Source organism: Chelonia mydas, chromosome 7 (genome assembly GCF_015237465.2).
Source record: "Chelonia mydas isolate rCheMyd1 chromosome 7, rCheMyd1.pri.v2, whole genome shotgun sequence".
NCBI lineage: Eukaryota > Metazoa > Chordata > Testudines > Cheloniidae > Chelonia > Chelonia mydas.
The window spans coordinates 101493069-101516993 of record NC_057853.1 but is presented as its reverse complement, the minus strand read 5'-3'; the positions used below and the strand labels follow the sequence as shown (position 1 = coordinate 101516993).

The 23925-nt window shown below is 41.3% G+C and overlaps 1 protein-coding gene across 1 annotated transcript in view; it reads right to left on the bottom strand.

Moving 5' to 3' along the window:
- The window catches only part of ADAM12 (ADAM metallopeptidase domain 12), a 341603-nt gene that overhangs the window by 28131 nt on the left and 289547 nt on the right, over nt 1-23925 (bottom strand). Inside the window, exons 13-17 of the mRNA XM_007053046.4 lie at nt 20686-20775; nt 18978-19173; nt 8020-8128; nt 7725-7923; nt 4373-4450 (exon numbers count right to left, since the gene is read on the bottom strand). Of these exons, the coding sequence (XP_007053108.2) occupies nt 4373-4450; nt 7725-7923; nt 8020-8128; nt 18978-19173; nt 20686-20775 (672 nt within the window). The remainder of the gene's footprint in view (nt 1-4372; nt 4451-7724; nt 7924-8019; nt 8129-18977; nt 19174-20685; nt 20776-23925) is intronic.

Below are 23925 nucleotides of genomic sequence, written 5' to 3'. Positions count from 1 at the left end.
TCCAGGCTGGGGCAGAGTGTTGGGGTGCAGGAGAGGGTGAGGGGTGTGGGCTCTGGGAGGGACTTTGGTGCAGAAGGGCATTTGGCTCAAGTGTCCTTAAGTCCATGCAGCCTCGCATCTGTCTGCTCGGAGGAGAGACCGCTCCCATCGAATGGGAGGTCCTGGGTGGAGGACTGTATCTCCTGGGACAGACCTGCGGATTGAAGCCAGGAACTGCACCTCATTACCATGGCCGAGGCACCGACCCTGGCTGCCAAATCGGCTGCGTCCCAGGCCATCTGGAGGGAGGTCCTTGCCACTGTGGTACCCTCCTCCAAATTGGCGGTGAATTCTTGGGCCAAGCCCTGGGGTAGCGAGTCTTTACGCTTTTTGAGGGAGTCCCACAGATTAAAATCGTATCTCCCCAATAAAGCCTGGTGATTTGACACCCTAAACTGAAGGCTGGCTGTCAAATAAACTTTCAGAAGCACGGTGAATCAAGTATCAGGCTGCTCTGCCATTTCTTCCACCTCCAGGCCCAAGTTCGAAGCCACTCTTCTGAGCAAGGCTTGGTGCTCCTTAAAGTCATCAGGAGGTGTGGCGCTTGAGGGCCTGCTACTGCCTTGTCTGGTGACAAGGATGAGGATTAGACCACTGCGGGGAGGGCCTGGGACGTTGTCCCCCGTGGGGGAAGGTTCTTTTGGAGTGGGTGCCCGCTCCTCTACTGCAGTATCGGATTCTGCTCTGAGCACCGGGCCCGGTGCCATCGGTGCTGTGGGTTGCTTCTCTGAGGCAGCAAGGGAGGAGTGATGCGCGAAGGGCATTGGCATGCCTGACATGTTCCAATATGACCACTGCGCCTGCCACTGGCCCTGCTGCCAGGTTGGCACTGTGGAAGCCGAGGTGGTCTCGGGCGGCCACAAGGGCTGCTGCTGTCATGGCGAGGGGCTGAAGTCCTGTTCTGATCTGGACGAGTCCCTTTCCAGGGACCAGGGTGGGGCCATAGAAGCTTGTGTCTGGCAGTTGACCGTAGCCGTGGAAGACTGATGCCTCGAATTGAAGGACCGGTGCCATTCCAAAGACCAGTACTGGAGGCAGGGAAATCAGTGCCATGCCAATGACTGATCCCATTTCCGAGGGGAACGATGTACCGATGGAGATCTACGCCGAGAGGTAGGCAGGCAGGAGGATGATCTGTGTCAGATGTACAGAGACCACGTCTCACCATAGGCACATCAATGGTGATCGCAAGCGCGGTGCTGGCAACCTGGGCTGTAAGACAGGAGACCTAGGTTGTAGAGTCAGGGATCCCAGCCACAGGCATGGGGAATGCTGCATCTGCTCTGGGGACCAACAGCGTTTGGCTTCCCTCTGAGGAGGTCTCATGGTTGGCTTACCCCTTCGGGAAACCTTAGCTGGATCCAACACCATGGGCTGCACTGGCGGCGCTGGGAGAGCTCTCTGATCCCTGGCCACCGGGAGGGCCTCAGACGTCGACGGCCCTGCCAAGTGCCTGGGTGCCCTACCACTCCCGGGAATTGGTGGTGGATCCCTAAGGGGGACTGGGGCATCCAGCCGGAGAGGTACCCCCTTGTGGCTACGGAGTGGGCAGGTGGCCTGAACTGGGTCCTTTGCCCAACAAGGGTTCCCTTGACCCTTCTTGCTCAGTGCTGGGGAGTCTCGTTTCTTCAGATGCTTCTTGGGCACCGGCGAAGGGGAGCAGGGCCAGGCAGAGCCCAGTGTTGGCGGTGCACTGTGCACCAGGGTGAAGGTGCTGGGCGTAGAGTCAGAGTGGGAAGGTGCTGATGCCGGGCGAAGTGCAGCCTCCATGAGGAAGGCCCTTAGACAAATGTTGTGCTGCTTTTGAGTTCGAGGACGAAAGTTCTTGCAAATGTGACATTTGTACTTCATGTGCGACAGCTGGTATGGGGTCACTAACAGGAACAGGCCTATTGCAGGCAGAACAAGGTTTAAAGCCTGGGGACCGGGGCATACCCCGCCCTGGGGCTAAATCCCCGCTGGGACTCTAACTTACTAAGTAACACTACTTAACACTTACCTACTGTAAAGAAACAATATACAAAGCTAACAACAATGAGAGTTAAAGAAAACCGCTATCCACTTGCAAGGCAAGGGGAAGGCACTCCGACCAACCATCATGGCCGGTAAGAAGGAACTGAGAGGCATAGGGCCTGCAGTGCCTAATATACCGACACATGAGCACAGCACTCCAGAGGGTGCCACTGCTGACCCTACAGATACCGCTAAGGCAAAAATCTCTGACAACTGTGCACGTGGGCACTCACACACCTAGAATCGACATGAGCAAGCACTTGAAGAAGAACTTATATTATCATTGACTCTGCAAACCTTCTCAAAACACAAGCTATTATCTATTAATTATAAAAAGGGATTTTTAGTTCCTATAGTTCTTGAAGCATGATTTCTGTTGGCACAGGCTTTCACAGAAACAAATGAACCAATCATGCAGAAAATCAAGATTAAAATGATGTAGTTTGAAATAATTAACACTTTCATGAAAAATATAAATTGTGTTTAAAAACATTTATGCGCTCTTTATCGCTAAAACGTTTTGTGAACTGAAATAGATTTAGATTTAAACAAGTTATGATAACCTCTCTCATGTAACTTTCATAGAATCGTATGACTGGAAGGGATCTCAGAAGGTCATCTAGTCCAGTCGTCTGCACTCACGACACGACTAAACATTATCTAGACTGTCCCTGACAGGTGTTTGTGTAATCTGCTCTTAAAAATCTCCAATGATGAAGATTCCACAACCTCCCTAGGCGATTTATTCCAGTGCTTACCCACCCTGACAGGCAATTTTTCTTAATGTCCAACCTCAACCTCCTTTGCTGCAGTTTAAGCCCATTTCTCCTTGTCCTATCCTCAGAGTTTAAGGAGAACAATTTTTCCTCCTTGTAACAACCTTTTATGTACTTGAAAACTGTTACGTCCCCTCTCAATTTTTTCAATCTTCCCTCACAGGTCATATTTTCTAGACCTTAGTTGCTCTTCTCTGTACTTTCTCCAATTAGTTCACATCTTTCCTGAAATGTGGCGCCCAGAACTGGATACTCTGGTTGAGGCCTAATCAGCATGGAGTAGGGCAGAAGAATTACTTCTCATGTCTTGCTTAATAACACTCCTGTTAATACATTCCAGTAGGATGTTTGCTGTTTTTGCAACAGTGTTACACTGTTGACTCATATTTAGCTTGTCATCCTCTAGGACCCCCAGATCCCTTTCTGCAGTTCTCCTTCCTAAGCAGTCATTTCCCATTTTGTATGTGCGCAGCTGATTGTTTCTTCCTAAGTGGAGTACTTTGCATTTGTTCTTATTGAATTTCATCCTATTTTCTTCAGACAATTTCTCCAGTTTGTCCAGATCATTTTGAATTTTAATCCTATCCTCCAAAGCACTTGCAAACTTTGTAAGTGTCCTCTCTCTGCCATTCACTAAATCATTGATGAAGATATTGAACAGAACCAGACCCAGAATTGATCCCTGTGGGACCCCACTTAATTTGCCCTTCCAGCTTGCCTATGAACCACTGACAGCTACTATGTGGGAACAGGTTTCCAACCAGTTATGCACCCACCTAGCTCCATCTAGGTTTTATTTCCCTAGTTGTTTATGAGAAGGTCATGCGAGACGGTATCAAAAGCCTTACTGAAGTCAAGATATACCACGTCTACCGCTTCCCCCCATCCACAAGGCTTGTTACTCTGTCAGAAAAAGCTATTAGGTTGGTTTGACATGATTTGTTCTTGACAAATCCAGGCTGACTATTACTTATAGCCTTATTATCTTCTAGGTTGTTCACAAATTGATTTGCTTAATTATTTGCTCCATTATCTTTCTGGGTACTGAAGTTAAGGTGACTGGTCTGTAATTCCCCTGTAATTCATACACTGCAGTCAGCATGGTTTTGCTTTTTTTTTTTTTTTTTTTATTTTAATCCTTTTTGAAGTGCTTTTTGAAAAATCTCAATTCAGATGCATACTATAACTCACTGCTGGGACCACAGAGAGACAACTTGTTTGAAATGTTAATAGGAAATTCTTCATGAAGGAAGGGTAGGTTTAAAATCACTTTGAAGATGACACAATTCCTTTTCATCACAGAATGTTAATTTAAAAAAAGATTAATTACTACTGGATCAATTTTTTTTGTTAAATAAAAATCACATTTAATTTCTCGCAGTGTATAAAGGGCACTGAAAATTAATATCTTTAGAGTGAAATGTTGAAAAAACTTTGGCTGATATATTACAAAGAATCATAGATTCCAGAGCTGTGACAAATGAATGATTTATTGCTCAGCTGGGTATTGACTGACTGCAAAAAATTGTTTCTGTAATACTTACTCCACGTCCATGGCATTTTGTTACACATTCATGAACACCAAATATACTAATATTTTGGCACCGGCGATTAAGACAGATCTGCAAAATGAGAAAGAACAGCTTTAATGTTGCAGAAAAAAACATACCTAGGGTGCACACAGTGAACTATTATATCCTTACAGCTACATTTGTTCATCTATCACCTTTCCAGTAGCAATTGTACTGATTTGCCTATGCAGCAACTGATTTCACACCAGTGGCGTTATCCCTGATTTACAGCAATGTAAGGGAGATCAGAATCAGAACCTATGGCCCAGATTTTTAAAGATATTTAGGTGTTGCACTCAGTGTTGAAATGTGTAACTGGTTCAGGAGCCTAAGTTTCATTTTCAAAAGGAATTTAGGCATTTATGCGCCATGCATGGCAGTCAATGGGCTTTGGGCTTCTACATGCCTAAATCACTTTTGAAAACAAGACTAAGGTTCCTAAATCAGTTAGGCATTGTGACACTGAGCTCAGCAATGTCTAAATACGTTTAAAAAGTATGCCCTTTATATTATCATCCTTGTAAATCCTTGGGGTTAAAATCCACTTCAATCCCAGGTCAGGGTAAAGGTTGGTATCACTCTTGACTAGCATGTAGGGTATTGCAAGATTGAATTTCAGATATATCTGATATCGAAGGCTATATCCTGAGCTAGTGTTAATCTGCATAGTTCCACTGACTTCAATGGAGCTACACCAGTTTATACTAGGTGAGGATTTGTCTCTTAGTTTTTGAAAATTAACAACTACTAAAACACTTTATTATTTACGTAATTGTGTTCTTATTCTTCCAGAATTATGACCATGCCAAACCGGATTCTTTCATGTACTTGAACTGGCTGTATTAGAATTCTCACAAGCCAACAGACAACTTCCTGAATTAAAAGATCGGATCCTCTGCTGGTATAAACTGACATAGCTCAATTTACACCAGTACGTGGAGCTATGTTGATTTACACCAGTGGAGGAGATGGCCTGGGATGTCTGGAAATTCTTGAATATTTTCAAAAGAATACTGATCAATGCGGGGGGAGAGGGGGCGCGGATAATTTAATCTCATCTGATAAATCTAAACCTTTCTAACTGAATTTTTTCAAGAGAAATTATTTTTTAAATCAACTATAAATAGAGTTGCAGATCAGGTAAAATAATCATCTCACAGGAAATTACAAATTAGCATTAGCCTAGGGGAAGAGCTTTTACCCTTCTGTTAAATAGAAATTAACAAATATAGAGTGTCATATATAATCACGTGCAAAGTTCTTTGTTTTGCAATCATTACGGAGAGTTAACTTCACTCTTCCCACACAGTTGAAGGTTGGGATAAAGCAAGATTAGCACCATCTAATAAAAACACCAACCAATACAAATTGAAATGACTGATGTAACTGATTGTAATGAAAAGTTATCCAATTCAAGCTGAAACAAATAGTACGATTGGAATGACTGTTACTATACTAGCTCAACAATAAAAAACCCAGTGTATAAATTCTGCTCTCCTTTAACTCTGTAGTTCAAAGTTTAGTAGGATTACAAGGCAGTCACAATAATTAGCAGCAGGCTGGGTAAAAGTGATGGCAGTAGACAAAAGGGATGTCTAATCAGGGAAGTTATCCCCTGGGGGAAAGAAAAACGGGAAACAAATTAGAGAGAATTGGCATCCACGTGCATGCATGTAGTGAATATGCTCTGATTACAGCAGTATTCACAATTCAGATATTCAGAGTACACTATCACAGAGAATTCTGAGCCCATTAAAATGGCTGCATTTCAAACTGTATATCTTCAGCACAAAAAAAAATCAAGAATATTTAAATTCATATTCTGAATCCGTAATACAATGTGGTAATGCCTTCAAAGTAAAACATTCAATTTCATAAGTATTAGGCTGTATATTCGATAGTTTGTGTATATGTATACAATTAGACAGATTAGAAAGATTAGATACTCACTACAGAACTTGAATGGGGGGATTTTATACCACTGGATTCCTCACTAGTTTTCTCTTTGAAAAGCCATTTTATAGACCATTTTATAACAGAATTACTTGAAAACATTTTTGGAGGGTAGTGCGTTTTCTTATAATATAGTTTTTGTAGTCATGATTAGGACATGTTTTAAATTGGTTGCCAATATGCCTAACAAATTATGATAACTCAGCAAAACTCAAGCATTTGGATATATGAATGGTTTTGTTTTAACTTACCTAAACTTTTCTAGGCTCTTCCCCTTTTTCCTTTCTGCCCACAATCCTCCAATAGCATGACTGCCCCCTGCTCCTCAGTAGTTCCGGGACACCATTCTTCCCTCCCCCAATAAATTCATAGCACTCCAATGTCCACAGGGCTCTTCTGTCTCCTATTACCCCCTCTGCTCTTTTCCTCTGCAGCCAAAACTATGGATGTGGTGCCAAGATGGAAACTGTACTACAAATGTGCAAAACAATTAGCAATGCCTGCAAAATGTGTGTGTGTGTGCGCGCATGCGCGTGCAAAAATCTGCTTTGGTGGCAGCACAACAATTGGTTTATGTTTCCCTTTGAAGTGAAAGGCCATTCTTTGCAGGCAGAAGCTGCCTTTCTTCTTAGCAATTGCCTCAATTTCAATAAACAGCTTTTTCTGAAAGTGAAATATGGAAGTGTGAGCAATGATTAGCAAAATCTCATGAACACATTACGAAGCTGGTGTGAGGCTAATCAGAATTTTGAAAAAATACCAAGAAACCTCATGGACTCTGAAAGTTTTGGATATTGGTATGAAAATTCAGGAACATTTATATTTTGAATCTTATGTTTCATTAAACACAAACTGGTTGCTCTGAATGGGTCTAAAGGACATTCAGGAAGTACTGGGTACCCTGTGTATGTAAATCTTTTGACCTAACAAATGAATTCTGTAAACAACAAATCTTGAATCAAGACAACATGCAGACCTGATTAATTACAATCCTAATGTCCAGGTGTAGCTCCCATCAATAAATATACTTAGCCAGATTTTCAATAATTGGCCTTTATTTTGGCTTCTGGAATTATTTTGCAGGAGGTAAAATCTCTGCTGTGTGTACAAAAAGTACTTGTCTGTGCTCATAAATCACATGTCTAAGTGATTTACATTCTACTTGCAAAACTGTGGGTTCAAAAACAGAAGCAAAGTGAAGGAGTAGGTAAAAATCTGGCACAGTATGAGAGTGTGGAAGACAGTGAGATATAATAATAAAATTAAAAAGTGACACTTGTCTTAGTACACAGAGATTTGAAACACAAGGATGGTAAAGTTCCACTTTTATACATTGAGAATTGGCTGCTTGGAGAGTATTTTTGAATCTTACTTTTTCATCTTCACATTTTGTGCCTGCTAAAACGAGACCAGGATCAGGCATATCATCTCCCAAGTACACATGGGTACCACGACACAGAATCTTGCCTCCTTCCTGCAGCGGGATATTTGTTTCTATGGAAACAGCATTGGTACCAATTACAGGTCGATTTGCTCCCCCTTGACACTGAATTTTTCCACATTTAGCATCTCTGAAGGGAAAAATGATTTAAATAATTTTAAAGATATCCAAAACCTGAGGCTTGTGTTGCAATGTCAGTTGTTCTGGGTGCAAAGAGAGACCCTACCTGGGTTCACATTTAGCAAAGGAACTTTTGGAGTCTTTGCCACAGTTGCCATAAGGATCGCCTGCAGAATTGACTCTCTCAAAGCAGATCCCAGGGGCGGGTTTAGCACCTGAAACAAAAACAAATCAAGACTTTCATCTGATGCAGTGTTTTTAATAATTGTCTTTGAGCTCCATAGGTGTTTTAGGTGAAGGTAAGATGTAGCCTGCCTACAGACAAAGCACAGCAAAACACTTGTGCTTGCTCAGCCTGCTAATTGAGCAACCTGAATGTGTGGGTTGTCCGCAGTTGGTGGTCTCTCTTGGCTAGGCTAACTGATAAGCATGGCAGGCTTAATTCTCCTTTAAGATGCCTAGATGGTGTCCCTCATGTATCCTCCTAGGACACAACAATTGTAACTAGTTTGGCTAAGAAAGATACTGAATAGTTTGCCAGTTGGCTTCCTTCCCTTCAGAGTAGCTAAGTGAGAACTTAAGAGCTAAAGAATAGCTAAAGAGAAGTGCTAGGTCACTGAGCGAAATGGGGAGAAAGGGATATGTAAAGAGCTCATAAATCACATGCAGTTCTTCAAAATTCCAAACAAGAGGAAGGACTGGTTTGAGGGAAGGGTAATTCTCTAATGAAGTGACTGAGCTAGGAGACCATTAAGCTACATGACACCTGCACCTTATTTACACTAGCCTTTTTAATGTAAATATTTCCCAACACCAGTGCAGCTTCTTTGGCTATAGCAAAGGTGGGAATGCTTGTATAGACAGGTCACAGATACATTGATTTTAAAGCCAGATTGGAGCTTTAGATCATCTAGTCTGACCTCCTGTATAACACAGACCATAGAATTTAATCTAGTTGCTTCTGTACTGAGCCCAATAACTTGTATTTGACTAAAGCATTATCTTCTAGAAAAGCACCCAAGATTTGATGTGTAGACTTCAAGAGATGGAGAATCCACCACTGCCCTGGGTAGGTTGTTGCAATGGTGATTGCTCTCACTGTTAGACATTCACACTTTATACCTAATTTGAATGCACAGCTTTAACTTCCAGCCATTTGGTTCTTGTTACACCTTTATCTGCTAGGTTAAACAGGTTTAGTCACTGATATTTTCTCCCCATGGAAGTACTTATACACCATGTGCAAGCAATGTTCCCTCTAATTTTTGACAGGCCCTGTGCGCAAAAAATTTCTTCTGTGCAAATTTTTGTGCTTCTGTGCAAATTTTTGTGCACGCGGTGTTTCGCCATGTGTGCGGGGTTTAGGATCTGTGTGTGCGCGCACATGTGCACAGTTTAGAGGGAACAGTGTGTGCAAGTCATCACTGGCATTCCAAGCACCATGACTTGCTCTGAGAAGAGTTAGATGACACAGTGGTTAAAGTTCAAGCAGATGCCTGGACCTCTGCTTGTACCAGCACTCACACCATTGATAGCATTGATGTAGCTATGCCAGTGGCCGTTAACAAAAAAAGCCCTCGTGTAGAATACAGCCAACAAGCATTGGACTTTTGTCCAGATCAGGAAAATGAAAGAACAAAACAAAACTATTTGAAAACCTGCAGGCTGAGAATATTACAATTTTAGCACATTATGTCCCTACTCCTTAACAACAGAAACAGAATATCCTAGTGAGCATTACAATTGCCAAATGTTTTGAGCTGCTTCCAAACGTGTGTATATAGTAAAAATTCTGCAGTTTGGGGGGAAAACTTTTAAAAGAGGGAGGTTAAAAAAGAGTTTCATACTCTTGGAGAATAAAATTAAATATGCTGAAAAAAGTTACAGTTAGTATGAATCTTTTCACTAATAATGCAAAGATTAAAGCCTCAATTAATTATCTACATTTCACAGTCAGAAGCTTGACTAATAGAATATCCTTAACTGAACAGCAAGGTAATGCTACAATGGACAAAATTTGCAATCTTAAAGAGAGGTTTTAGATGGCTTCCCCACCTTCCTCTAACTTTTTACATATTGAAACTGGAAAACCCAGAAAATAGGGCATAGGGGGAACAAAATATGAGCTGCTGCTCTCCTGGAGAGAAGGACAAGAGACTGAAATCTTTTAATGATTACTAACAAGCTTGCTGAGTTCAGGATACTTCTCAAATCTGAGACTATTAAAAAGGTCTCACACAGAATCCTTGCACTTTTTTCAGAAAACCACAGGCAATAATTGTGAATTGACTGAAGCATCTAGACAAATAAACTACCCAGATGAAAGCCAAAATGCGACTTTCACTTTCTATGAGATTTCCTTCTTGACTTTCCAGTTCAGGGCCAATGGCTATTCAGTATCAGACTAACATTAAAACGTGCACAGGCTATGACTGGTTTTTGAGAGGGAAAGTGGGATGGGGAAGAAGATAAGTTAAAAAACCAAGTATGCCTAATTCCGTTTCCTCTTACATCTGCACAGACCTAATTATTTAGCCCCAGCTTTCATAACTGACCAAAGGAATGCAGCACTGAATAGTTCTTGTGCACCTGATTCTGGTCTCTTCTTCTCAGCTGGGAAACCTCTTACGTAGTATGTTATATTACTACAGTAATGAACACTTCCCCTGAGAGTGTATCAAGAGAATGCTTCACTCTGGCAGTCCAAAGCACAGATATGTTTGCACCAGAATGGTGTGTGGGTTCAGCTGAGTAAAAGCATTGCTTGCATACATGCATCTGCACTGCCTCAAGACCAGCAATCAGGGTTCAATAAGGCAATGGCCATTCCTTGGATAAGGATCTGGATGAAGAAGAAGAGCAGATTGGGGTATATTTTTATTTTCTGACTGAACCTTTAGAGTGGGACACCCACCAATATTTTTTAATGTGGAAGCAGCCAGCATGTTAAAGATGACAAAAGAGGCCTTGCTGGACAGGGAACATATCTGTCTCTTCTAGGGCAACAGGAACATTCAACTCCAACTGATGTTACTTATTAAGAGAATAATAGAGAACAGAACGTCCATTCCTACCAGGCTCTGAATACTCTGCGTGTAAAAGCACCTGACTCCCACTGGTCAACTGTGGTCTGGAAACCAAATCCTAGCTCTAAATTTCTGTCTCCTAATTGAAAGCACAACATTCATTGGCTTGGGATTCAGATGGCTGAAGCCTTCTCCAGATTGGTCTTTTTACCAGCTTTGGATTTATTATAGTTGCAAACATATAAATGTGTGAGGAAAGTGAACAGATGGAGTTACTGGGTTAAAAGAAAGATTTCAAAGGACACTTATGGAAGAAAATCATAATGTTGTGTTTCTTGAAGAAGCCCATTTATCACAATTTCAGCACATAAACTGAAGCAGAAAGAGCTGTCTTTCTCTATTTTGCTACTTCAAGAGGAAGAAACAAAATGATTTGTGAAAATATTTCCAGTGGATATTAAGCTCCTTGATCTGGATGAGCGGAGTTTATTTCACTTTGCTATTGATAATTATAGCATTGCAACCCTATAATTAAGGTCCTATCAGCCCTTCCTGTCCAAATCTTTTTCCAAGGAATTAAATCAGACATCTGAAATCACATCACGTGCAAACATGCCATTAAAGTGGTCAGCCTGGATAGATTTTTTTTTTCAGATGGGCAAACTGATAAATTCATTTCTTTAGTTATAATACAGAAACAGAGAAATGTTGTGTGGTTTCAGATGCTTCCATGACCGGCTTTAATTAAAAAAATAGCTTAAAGAGTACAGTCCAGGCGAAGAAGGAGAGTTCGAATCTGGGAAGGTGAGAGAGTTTTGATAGCAGAGGAGGGTACAAACACAGAAGTACCAGGTGCTGGAATGAAAAGCAGACAGGAGAGGAGGGATGGTCTTGTTAAGAGACTAGACTGGGACTCAAGAAATGTAGGTTCAATTCTCAATGTTGACACAAACTTTCTGTGGGACCTTGGGCAAGATGTTTAATCTCTCTGTGTCTTTGTGCCTGGTCTCTCAAATGGGGAAAATAACCCCATAGGGTGAGTGGGAGACCTGAAGCTCAGACACTACACTAATGAGTATCAATCATGTAAGCGTGTATAAATAAATACAAGAAAGACACGCAGGAATCCTAAATTTTGCAGGCTAAAGCCGTGATTCTCCATCCTGTTAAGTCTGCTTTGTGCTGTTTCGGTGGTGCAAAGCAGACCTCAACCTGCTTTCTCTGGCCAATGGAGAAGTCTCTTTGTATAGGGGGAATAGTCTGGTGGTGCAGAGCTGGTATAGTGCCTGCATCACTGGCCCTTAACTGTCCATCTGGATGGGCTCTGGTGGGCTGCTAGCAGTCTGTGTAAGACAGCCCAATTTTTAAGCTGCTCTGCTTTGCACTGGGGAACATGCTGGGTCCCAACGAGTCCCAGTCTGTGCTTGATACTAACTTTGTAGCTCTAGTTGGACTGGAGGAACTGGGCCTAAATTTGTGGTAATCATGTTTTATCATGTTCAAGTACTTGTGAATTTGGGTATATAAAGTTCATTTGTATTTACTGGTCATGCAGATAGATATAAATCAATTTAAAGCTTGGTTAGACCAGAGTTCCAGGTAAAATGATTTAACCATAGTTTAAACAGCCAGTTTGGATGGGGGCAACCTGTATTATAATGTCCTAATTTATCTTGATTTACTGCTGTAGGTTTTTTGTTTTCTTAAGAGCTTCTGCCTTGAGCATAGGTACCCACAGCAAACACACACATACAAGCTGAAGAACTCTTCCTAAAGAAATGACCATGGCTGTTCAAACAGCCACATAACAAAATCAGCTGCCCGCTAATTATTAAAAAGCCAGTGCCTGCAACTGGCTCCCCAAAGCCCTCATTTACACCATGCCTGGAAAAGGCCGGGAAGAAGATGAGCACCGCAGCATGTCCTGAAGCACCAGCATGTTGTAGAGTCACAGACTCCTCATAGGGAGTGAATGGTCATCTAGCAGAGCCCTCTCTTCTCTCATACTAATGGGGTACTAGCTCAGATGATAATCCCTGTTACTTGCAACGGCTGGCTATAGCACCAGCAGACAGACTCCATCCAACAAGAATGCCATGTGTCACTCGGCTGCACAATCTGCCCCACATTACACACACACACACACACACCCCCTTTCTAAAGATTCATTTGCCTGTCAGTGTAAAAAATGCCAGCAGTCTAAAGGTTAACATTTCCCCCACTCCCAGGAAATCAATAATTTGTCTCTTTCCAATAGTTTTATCTGCATATCTAGCTTTTCCAGAAAATGCCAATGGAGCAGCAGACATTATACAAAGGCATTTATGGTTGATATATCCTTCAGTCATATTACTGTCAATAGGTCAAATCAATGGCAATATGACTTTTTAGAATTAAAAATGTTTCAAGTAGAAGCAGTTTACCCTTTTAGTATTAAAAATGACACACATGCAAAAGTATGCAGTGTTGCTGTAGCTGTGTGGGTCCGAGGATATTAGAGACATGGTGGGTGAGGTAATATCTTTTATTGGACCAACTTATGTTGGTGAGAGAGACAAGTTTTTGAGACAGAGCTCTTCTGAAGATACTACCTCACCCACCTGGTCACTTACACATGCAAGAGTGAAATAGGAAAAAAATATTCTGCGTACGGGGGGCTGAGCACAATGTGGATGCTCTTTAACAAGTTTACTTTTATTTTTAAAGACAGTTCCCTGCGTATGCTTTTATTCCACCAGCAGCAGTGTTTTCTGTCCAGCCAAAGGCTTGGTGAAACACACAATGTATGTTTTGTAAGTGGCCTTGATCTAGGACCAAACTCTAGCTGTGGAGGCCTTTGAGCTTCCAGGAGGTTATGCACTTTTCCCAAGTGTGTCTAGGTGTGGGGTAGGAGGCTGCTTGCGCTTCTCTTTCCTACACTTAGATTATTTAACATCACTGCAGTCTTTGGCTGCAACTGACTGAATGAAGAGAAGGCCAGAAGTTACATGTTAGTCTATGATCTGTGCTCCTGTGGGCAAAAGACTGAGTGAAGGAAGTGGTTTGGGGGTCTCAATGAGTATTGCAAAACTCCTTCCCATGCCGTATGTTCCAAACAAGCCCTTACTTTCTTTGTTTGGTAGCTCTAATGCTAAATTGTCATTCAGGTGCTGTCTTAGGCTATGTCTACACTATGCAGCTACAAGGCATGCAGTGTTGCCACTGTTTGTCAGCAGGAGAGAGCTCTCCCACCAACAAAAAAAATTCCACCCCAATGAGTGGCGATAGTGCTCCTGCTGACAAAGGGCTGTTCACAGCGGTGCTTTCCCTTTTTGGGGTGGGGGGCGATTTAACACCTCTGAATGACAAAAGTTTTGTCGTTCACTTGCCAGTGTAGACAAAGCCTTACTCAAGATGAGCCACACAGTTTCCCTGTCAGGGAATGGTCAGTCATGTAAGCACTAAATAATGTCCTGAAGACAAGTGCAAGGTTCTGTGACACCTAGGCAGCTCTTGAGGACTCCACTGTGTGGATATACACGGTGGACTAGGATTTGGTCTTGGGATACTTAATTTACAAAGATTAAATGGACTCTGGAAAAACATGCCAAATTATTTTAAGAAAGATGATATCCTGGTATGCTCAACCCTAAAATACTGCTGGTTTTATTGGGTGGCAGGGTCATGAAAAGTACTTCTCCATGTAAACTGGACTTATCTGCTTGAAGCATTGAAGAAACATGATACAGTGTAGTTCTTCTGTTCCTGAAACAGATTCTCATTGCTCTCCCTAATTTAAACAAACTCAAATCTCTCATGGCTTTTCTTTAACTAGATCTACAAAGGTAGGATCAACATTTATCATGGAGTGGGGGTACTGGGCCTTTGTAAGTAAACATGTACAAAGGACACCCAGACCAAGGACCTGAATATATTTATATAGGAAACCTTACTGTGCTTTATCCCACACGACATCCTGCTATTCCAACTTGCTTATTGGGAAGAAAAAGAAGAGCAGGTGATGTGTGCAAGTGAGAGAGTGAACCAGGGTCTGTGTTTCTCTCTGGCTACAGTAGGTTTTTTTTAATAATTATAACAATTTGGATTCAAATGTGAAATTTATACACTGTAAGGTGCTGTTAATATTATAAAGATGTGGCTAAGAAAAGCATCGTAGAATGTTCAGGCTCTCTTTTTGCTTTACAGGAAGTATTTTTATGATTCCCACATTACTGCAGTATAAAAAGAACAACAGAAAACATTGGGCCTGTCTACACTTGAAACATTACAGCCGCATAGCCGCAGCACTGCAGCTATGCTGCTGTAGCACTTCAGTGTAGACACTACCTATGCTGATGGGAGAGGTTCTCCCATTAAGATTCACCCCTCTGAGAAGGGTAGCTAGTCGACAGAAGAATTCTTCCATCAACCTAGTGCTGTTTACACTGGGGTTAGGTCGGTTTAATTTCGCCGCTGTGTGGTGTGGATTTTTCACACCTCTGAGTGAGGTTGCTGGGTCAACCTAAATTTTTTGTGTAGACGAGGCCACTTAAACTTCACTTTCTTACATGGCATTGAATTAAAGCGGGAAAAATTGCTCTCAACTCACACATCTGAGATCTATTGGCACCAGCTGGGAGTTTTGCTGTACAATCAAGTGTAAAATCTGTTTTTTCTATAAAAGAGTCAAGCTACACATCTGTTGTTTTAAGGTTAGTATAAAAATGTTAGGCTCTAAGAGAGACTGTTTTGTGCCAGCATTACATTACTGCTATTTATAATGGTAAATATTTCCAGCTCTGCTATAATCCTTCACTGATTAACATCCTTGCTTGATTCAGAGTAGCAGCCATGTTAGTCTGTGTCCGCAAAAAGAAAAGGAGTACTTGTGGCACCTTAGAGACCAACAAATTTATTTGAGCATAAGCTTTCGTGAGCTACAGCTCACTTCATCGGATCATTCAGTGGAAAATACAGTGGGGAGATTTATATACACAGAGAACATGAAACAATGGGTGTTACCATATACACTGTAAGGAGAGTGATCAGGTAAGGTGAGCTATTACCAGCAGGAGACCGGGGTGGGGGGGGGGGAGCACCTTTTGTAGTGATAATCAAGGTGGGCCATTTCCAGCAGTCTGAGGAATAGCGTTCTTCTCAACTGCTGGAAATGGCCCACCTTGATTATCACTACAAAGGTTCCCCCCCCCCCCGCCCACTCTCCTGTTGGTAATAGCTCACCTTTCCTGATCACTCTCCTTACAGTGTGTATGATAACCATTGTTTCATGTTCTCTAGGTATATAAATCTCCCCACTGTATTTTCCACTGAATGCATCCGATGAAGTGAGCTGTAGCTCACGAAAGCTTATGCTCAAATAAATTTGTTAGTCTCTAAGGTGCCACAAGTCCTCCTATCTTTGCCTGAGTCTCCTTCTCTCTCTACTGTAATTCTGCTCTACCCTGCTCCCATTTTTCACCGAATAGCGTAGAGGAAAGATGGTCCTGTGGTTAGATATTAATCTGGGAGACTAGATTCTATTTATTGCTCTGCCTCAGACTTTCTGTGACACCTTGGGCAGGTCACTTAGGGTAGAATTTTCAAAAGTGGCTCAGGGCCTATATCCCATTTTCATAAATGAGTTAAGCACAGAGTATATATCTACACTGCAAAAAATAAACCCATGGCAGCAAGTCTCGAGCCTGGGTCTATTGCTACTTTTAGCACCATAGCACAAGCCCTGCAAGCCTGAGTCTGTAAACTCAAGCTCTGAGACTCACTGCCATGTTTGTTTGTTTTTGCTTTTTTTGCAGTGTAAACATACTCTTAGGAGCCTAATGTCATTGAAAGACAAAGGGACTTAAGCTGCCAAGTGCCGAAGTTACTTTTAAAATTGGGACTAAGGCTCCAAAATCATCTAGATGCTTTTGAAAAGCCTGGTTCACTTTAGTCATTTTACCTATAGTCTCTCTGTATCTCAGTACCCCACCTGAACAATGGGGATAACGGCACTTTCCTACCTCAAAGAAAGATTATGAGGCACTCACTACTACAGTAACCAAGGCCCTCTAAGTACCTAGAATATACAGTCTTCTGGTTAACCATACTCCAGTTTTCACTGATGCTTATTATGAATCACCGCTCTCTGCCCAAAATGTGCCTCTCTAATGTAGTTAAGTGGGGTCTAGTTGGAAGCTAGTCCACATATCCAGCCCTCAAACTCACCATAGTGGTTTTGTATTTTGTTTTACTCCCAGCTGCTGTACTTTTTTTCTTTCCTTCAGTGTTGGAGTTTTATTCAACAATTATTTAAAAGCCTTGGGCCAGCTGGTATAAACTGGGGTAGATCCTGTGAAATCAATGAAGCTTTGTCATTTTATACCAACTGAGGATCTCGCCCTGATTCTCACAAACACGACTGTATTCAGGAGTAGGTACAGGCCTTGTGCCTTAAAAATAACACAGCTATTGAAGCCACAACCATACCAGGTATCTGTAATTTCATTTAGGAAGAAAGACTCAGGCTGTTTGACATATTCTCATGGGATAAAGGAGGCAGAATCTGATCTTACCTGGAGAGGATTTACACCAGTGTAACTCTGTGACTTCAGTGGAGTTATTTCTGATTTACAAAGGTGTTAGTGAGATCAGAATCAGACCCCTCGATTTGGGGTTGGCAACAGTGCAACGTCACAAATGCTAAAAGTCTCAAGGGGTTTTATCACCATGCCATAAAAACCTTATACTGTTACTCCCTCCTGTTTAGCTGCACCATTTCTGGCTGTTGCTGTAATTCAGAGAATCATTGTTCTCGTGCAGAGCTGGCACGGGTGTGGGTGTGCGTGTGCATGCACATGTTATTGAAACTAATCATGAGACAAATGAGGTAATTCCAGGTAAGGTCTTTCATGACCAACCGGGCTCAACAAGATCTTGGACCGTTTTCCCAATAAGTGTGCCCTAGTAGCTCCTCTCTGCTGTAGGCTTGTGATGCAGCACAGCCCACATTACACAGGATTTTTTAAAGATGGTAGTGAGAAAACAGACATTGAGCACCGGAGCTTCCAGAGGAACCTCTTCCTCAGGAAATGAAGATGGCAATGGAGCCCTGAGAATTCAGCTTCCTGACCTTCAGCTGGATTTATCTCAGTGACAGGAATTACTAACAATTCAACTGAGTAACGTTCCATTGTATAGAAAACTGTTTTACAAAGTGTTTTTGTTTTGTACATGAAACAACTTCCTGTATCCATGGGATTTAAAAGTGGATTTCATCACTGAGTATGTCTATGGTTTGCAAGTAAGGTTGCTAGTGTACTGATGGGTTTGATGGAGTAGTTCAGATGCAACTTTTGTGTGGGACTGTGTATGTACACACAACAAACACACAAATCAGGCTGTAAACTCCTGAGGTCTTAATGCCTCATTTCCATTTGCATTAATGACTTCAAAGAGAGTTGCGAGTGCTCAGCATCTTACAGGATGACACAAGGCCCCAGTTCAGCAAAGCATTCAAGCACGTGCTTAACTTTAAATATGCGTTTAAGTCCCAGTGAAGTCATGGCAGAATCAGGGCCTGAGTACAGTAATTTGCCTCAAGTCACATAGCCAGTTAGTAGTAGCCAGGAACATTGTCTTCAGTTTCCTGCTATAACCACTAGACACCACTCTGAACAAAAGGGGAAAACAAATCCTAAAACTGTTCCATCAGAACAAAAAATACTGTGGGCCAGATCCTCAGAGAGTGTAAATTGGAGTAACTCTATTGGCTTCAATGAAGCTATGTTGCTTTACATCAGCTGAGGATCGGCCCTAAACCCCTAAAACTAAACTTCTTTACTTATCTGAACTTTATTAATACAGAGGTCTTAAAATCTATTAATATGTTTGTGAACAAAAAACTGGCACATCTTCTTCAAGTGTATTTCTGATCACAATGGGTACATATTGCATTACATAACACTTCTTGCACATCCTTCCAAAGTCATATGATATTCGTTATTTTATTAAAAATTGACATAATACCTAGAATACCCAGCTCTTTGTACTCTGAACTTACCTTGTCCCCAGAGTGTGACACATTGTTGTTCATGAGTCTGACATATGCCATTATAACAATACCCATCTACTCTGTAGCATGGATGTCCATCGTGCAAATATACATTAGCTGGGCAGTGAGGATTGGCTCCAGTGCAGAACTCCGGAAGATCACAGGAATTACTTGAATCTCTGCAAGAAATCCCTGCTGGCTTCAACTGAAGGAAGAAAAAAGCTGCTGTAATTCCAATCAATAAAAGATATCCAGTGGTATAATTTATGCAACACATTAATGTTTTATTTCAGTAGCTCTGCACCAACTGACCATTAAGCACAGCATAAAGACAATAGAGCACTTTATATATAATTTATTTGACATATTGTGTAAAGGTTTTTGGCACATTTTCAAAGCAAGGGCACAACTCTGCTCTTAGATGAAAGTGTATGGATCATGTAGTACACCTCAGAGTAGAATTTGGCCTTTAGTTACCTTCACACTGGTTTGGTTTTTAAATGGACAGAGAAAGAATTAGCATCAATTTTTCAAGGGGCCTCCTTAATTGCTCTTGCAGACATAAAAGCATGTGGTGTTTTATGGGAAACGGCAACTGTACGTGCGGATCAAAAGTGAGGCTGAAAATATTTTCAGTGGTTCACTGTCGATATTGCGTCTACATTACATGCTCAAGGTGATTGTAATGACATAACTATTGAGTCAGCAAACTAACCATGTAACATTACACGTACTGGCCTTAATTAATACAACTAACTCAGGAACAGGTTCTCCTCTCCCCCTTTCCTGCATACTGTTCTGGGTGGCCTGTTTCTCATAAAAGATGCTTCTCTTTACATGTTTCAAATCTCCCCACCCTCCATAGAGTATAGCCAGTCCAGATAGCTGCTCCTGTCCTTGCATTGCTTAACAGAATGACTTCATTCTCTTCAGAGCTGAAAGCAATTAATCAGTAACTGGGGACCTAGCCATTTGGAGTACTTACTTATCAACAAGATGACAAGGGTTATGTACTGGAGTCGAGCTAAATTTTTAACTGCATCAACAAGGTATTCTAGACAACAAACAGAATGGCTTCAGTACTGACTCTGATAAACTGTATGCATTAGAAAAGCATCTAAGCAGGCTTAAAACAGTGCCTGCTAGCCTCAGTGAAACCCCGCCTAGATACCTTACTAGCTCAAACTCAAAAGCTATTTTGAGAATTTAGGAATATTACTGTCTGTGGCAACCCTGCCTGGGTGCTCATAACCGTAGCCACAAGGCTAAGATTTGCTGTCACTTGTGACTTGCCAACAAAAAAGTTTGTTTTAATAGAATTCATTAACATTCATCCTCCTTAAGAACCCCTCCAGATACAGCATATGAAGCATGTCCAGCATACCTTGATTGCCTGCCATGGCATAGCATCCAGAAGTGTCTGCAAAAATCTGCATGCAGAAGTTCATACAAATGCAGGGATTTTGCATGCACGAGTGGAAACAGCCACAAATACTGCAGGCACAATTAAGGTGGGCCTATTGATTTGACCCTGTATCTTCAGCTGCTGCTTCTGGCTGATTTTTTTTTTTTAACTGCTTACATGAAACATCACAAGTGTCTTAATGCTTAATGATACCAATTTGTTTGTTCTGCCTCCTTGTTTACTAATCTGCAATTAAGAGGATTATGGAATTCTGCCACTCCACAGAAATAAGAAACCTTTCTACAAATTCACCTTGCAGTCTTTACAGCAAAGTCCATGTGCGCACACTGCTTCTGCTTTCAAAGTGCAGGTCGTAGCATTACAGCAACGGTTTGTACATTCCTAGATGGAGAGTAAATTAACATTGGACAACTTTAAATAAAAATTGGCTATAAATCAAGAGTCAACATTTTTCTAAAAAGCTTGCTATAGCTCAAACAGAAGTTATGGGTTCGATGCAAGAAATACTGTGAAAGTATATGTAGGTGTTCAAATTAGTTGACCTTTTGGCCTTGAAATCTGTGACCCCATAAGTAACTGTAGTAAACCAGCAAGGGTCATAGAGCTATGCCTATTTACTGACCATCAGGCCCCATATATTATTAACATGTACAATATATGCATGTAAGATTCACCAGTGGTTATAGCTCCACTGAAATCAATGGAGTTCCACTAGTATGAAGCTGGAGGAATGTAGTGGTGAATTAGGCCCAAATCCTCATTGCCAAATTCTGACCTCAGCTACGTGTGGGCAGTGACACTGTTGTCAATGAGGCTGCACTGGATCACTGATAACCGAATCTAACCCTAAAGATATCTGACAGTCTCCAAGACATTATAAGAAAAAAAAAAATGAATCTAGCCAATCCTAATTGTCAGTTATTCGTAGATAGAATAAGAAAAAAATGAACCTAACCCACCTTAATTGTTAGTTATTTCTAGGTAGAATACTGAACAGATATTGCACTAGTTTAGAGAATAACTAGAGGCCAAATCCTCAGCTGTGTAAATCAGCATAGTTTCACTGACTTCAGTGGAGCGGTATTGATTTACCCCAGCTGAGAATCTGACACATGGGCTCTATGGTGTCATTAAACATGAGCATTACAGTCCTCCCTTTTAAGAAAGTATCTAATCAGAATTCTGTACTGCAAGGGGATTGGTGGCTGTTATAAAGAATGAGATAATAATATTGTTCAATACTGCTGAGAATGCAAGTGCAATAGTCTTATATCAGAGCTATTCTGATAATAGGGCTTTGTAGAAAATATAAACGGCACTATCACTAACTGATACATTTTCAGTTCATGTTGGTGCATAGATTGTAGCACTTCCCATGTAGGTGGATTTTTACAAACTTTATTGTCTTAGACTGAAAAAATAAAAACTTTAAGAAACTAGTGGATTTGCTTCTGAGATTATAGTCATGAGTTGCAAGCTAAATCACTAGCACTTGAATCACATCTGTCTCAGATCTAAAATAGCAGCAGATGAAACTGCTGTTCAGCAGTGTTAAGTCAGCATGCCATCTATCCATGCTACAGAATATTCAAAAGTAGGATAGAGGCTATGAATGATATTCCAACCAAAAATCAAAATCCCTCTTGCTAAATTCTAATCACTCACTCCCCTGTTACTCATCATGGTAAAGGGCAGGCAAATAGGTTTTGTGTCTGGGCTGGTAAATTGTCATAATTGTGGTGTTGTTTTTTAAATGCTGGCAAGAGAGTTTTGTGATGGAGGAGAGATGGGAAGTCACAAGCCTGGGCTGCTACTTCAAAATATTTCTTGTTCACAGGAACAGAAAAGCGTAGGACTTGGGTTTCTTGGAGTAGGTTTCCTGGCCTATGACAGCATTTCAGCCAAACAAATTACAACTCCTGCATTCCACAAGAGATGTTAGTTACTGATAATACAGACCATCTTGTTATCACAAGGCACCAACATCTCTCATCATTTCTTCCATTGTCTCCAGGACGTGGGGTTTACAATGAACCTCTCTGCTGCCCAAAAGATGTTACAGTACTTTACACGTTTTCTGTGGTCTGTTTCAAAACTGTTTAATTTTTAAAATAAAAGAAGGAAGCAGGTGCTGCAGAATACGCCTGCAGCACATCCTTCAGCTCTCTTTGTACATAAAGCTTTAATGTGGGCCACAACGGGAATGCTGAACATAACTGGTATTTTGCATTGACATCAGTCTTAATCAGGATTTCACCTCTTGTCTTAATTGTGGTAAGGTAGCAAGGGCTGTAATCAGCTACCCTTAGCTGACCCTTATACTGAGATGCATACTTCTCAATGACTCAATGAATAAGGGTCTCAGAACTTGGTCCTAATGTCCTGGTTAACAGGTCCTGCAGAGCCATAAACTCAAGGTCATTGTGTGATCATCACATAGCGCACAAACTTCTTAAACCTGGACATTAAATACACCTCTACTCCTGGAAGAAAAGGAGTACTTGTGTGCTCAAATAAATTGGTTAGTCTCTAAGGTGCCACAAGTCCTCCTTTTCTTTTTGCGAATACAGACTAACACGGCTGTTACTCTGAAACCTCTACTCCTGGGTAAAGCTTTTATGAGCAGAGCAAAGAAAATTGTAGTATGTGATTCTAACACGTTGGACAAACCACTTGTTGTACATAAATACGTTTGCAATGATATTTAATCTTGAAAGTTGATAAAAAGAACTATAATGTGCAGCATGCTACAGTCTCATATCCCGAGGTGCACTGTGACTGGTGCCATACAGTATTGCATTAGCACTGGTGTACTGACACTGGTCTAAACGACTTGACCAGTGAAACATTAACTAATATAACAGATTTGCTGGTACCTCTCAGACTATAGTGGGAGACTGCAAGTTAAATCCATTGTACCTGAGTCACAGTTTTCTAACATATTTAAGAAAACAGAGAAAGAAGAGGCAGATCAAGGTACTATTCAATGGCATTAAGTGGCTTCAACTCTAAAAAGGTGTCACTAACACTCAAGTAAAAATGAGAAAGATAACTGGATTAGAAAGATATTTGCAAGCTATTGACACTCTAGAGGAGTTAAACAAGAAGATAAGCCTACTTCTTCAATCCTGTTACCTCAAAGAATGAGTGAGCTGTCAGGAAATCCTTATGGGCTGTACAAATTCAATAGACTGTATGGAAAGGCTACAGCAGTCGTTTGCTATTTTAACTGCCCTAGGTCTATTTTGTCAGCAGTTCCATATTTATCAGAGGAGACAAATGCCTCATCTGCTGATGTGTTCAATTCAGTTAGTCTTGGAGAAGTTCAATATGACCAATGAATATTGAGGCCAAAAGAAGTACGGATGTCTGATCAGATATCATTTTAATCCTGGTTTTCTGCATCATCTCTCCTGATTCGAGCAGTCCTTTGACACTTTCACTAAACTAAATTGAATCAGCTTTGAAGTAGCAGTAACCTTTTTGTAAGTAGTGTAGGTTACTTCTATTAGTAAGGCAACTGAATCAAAT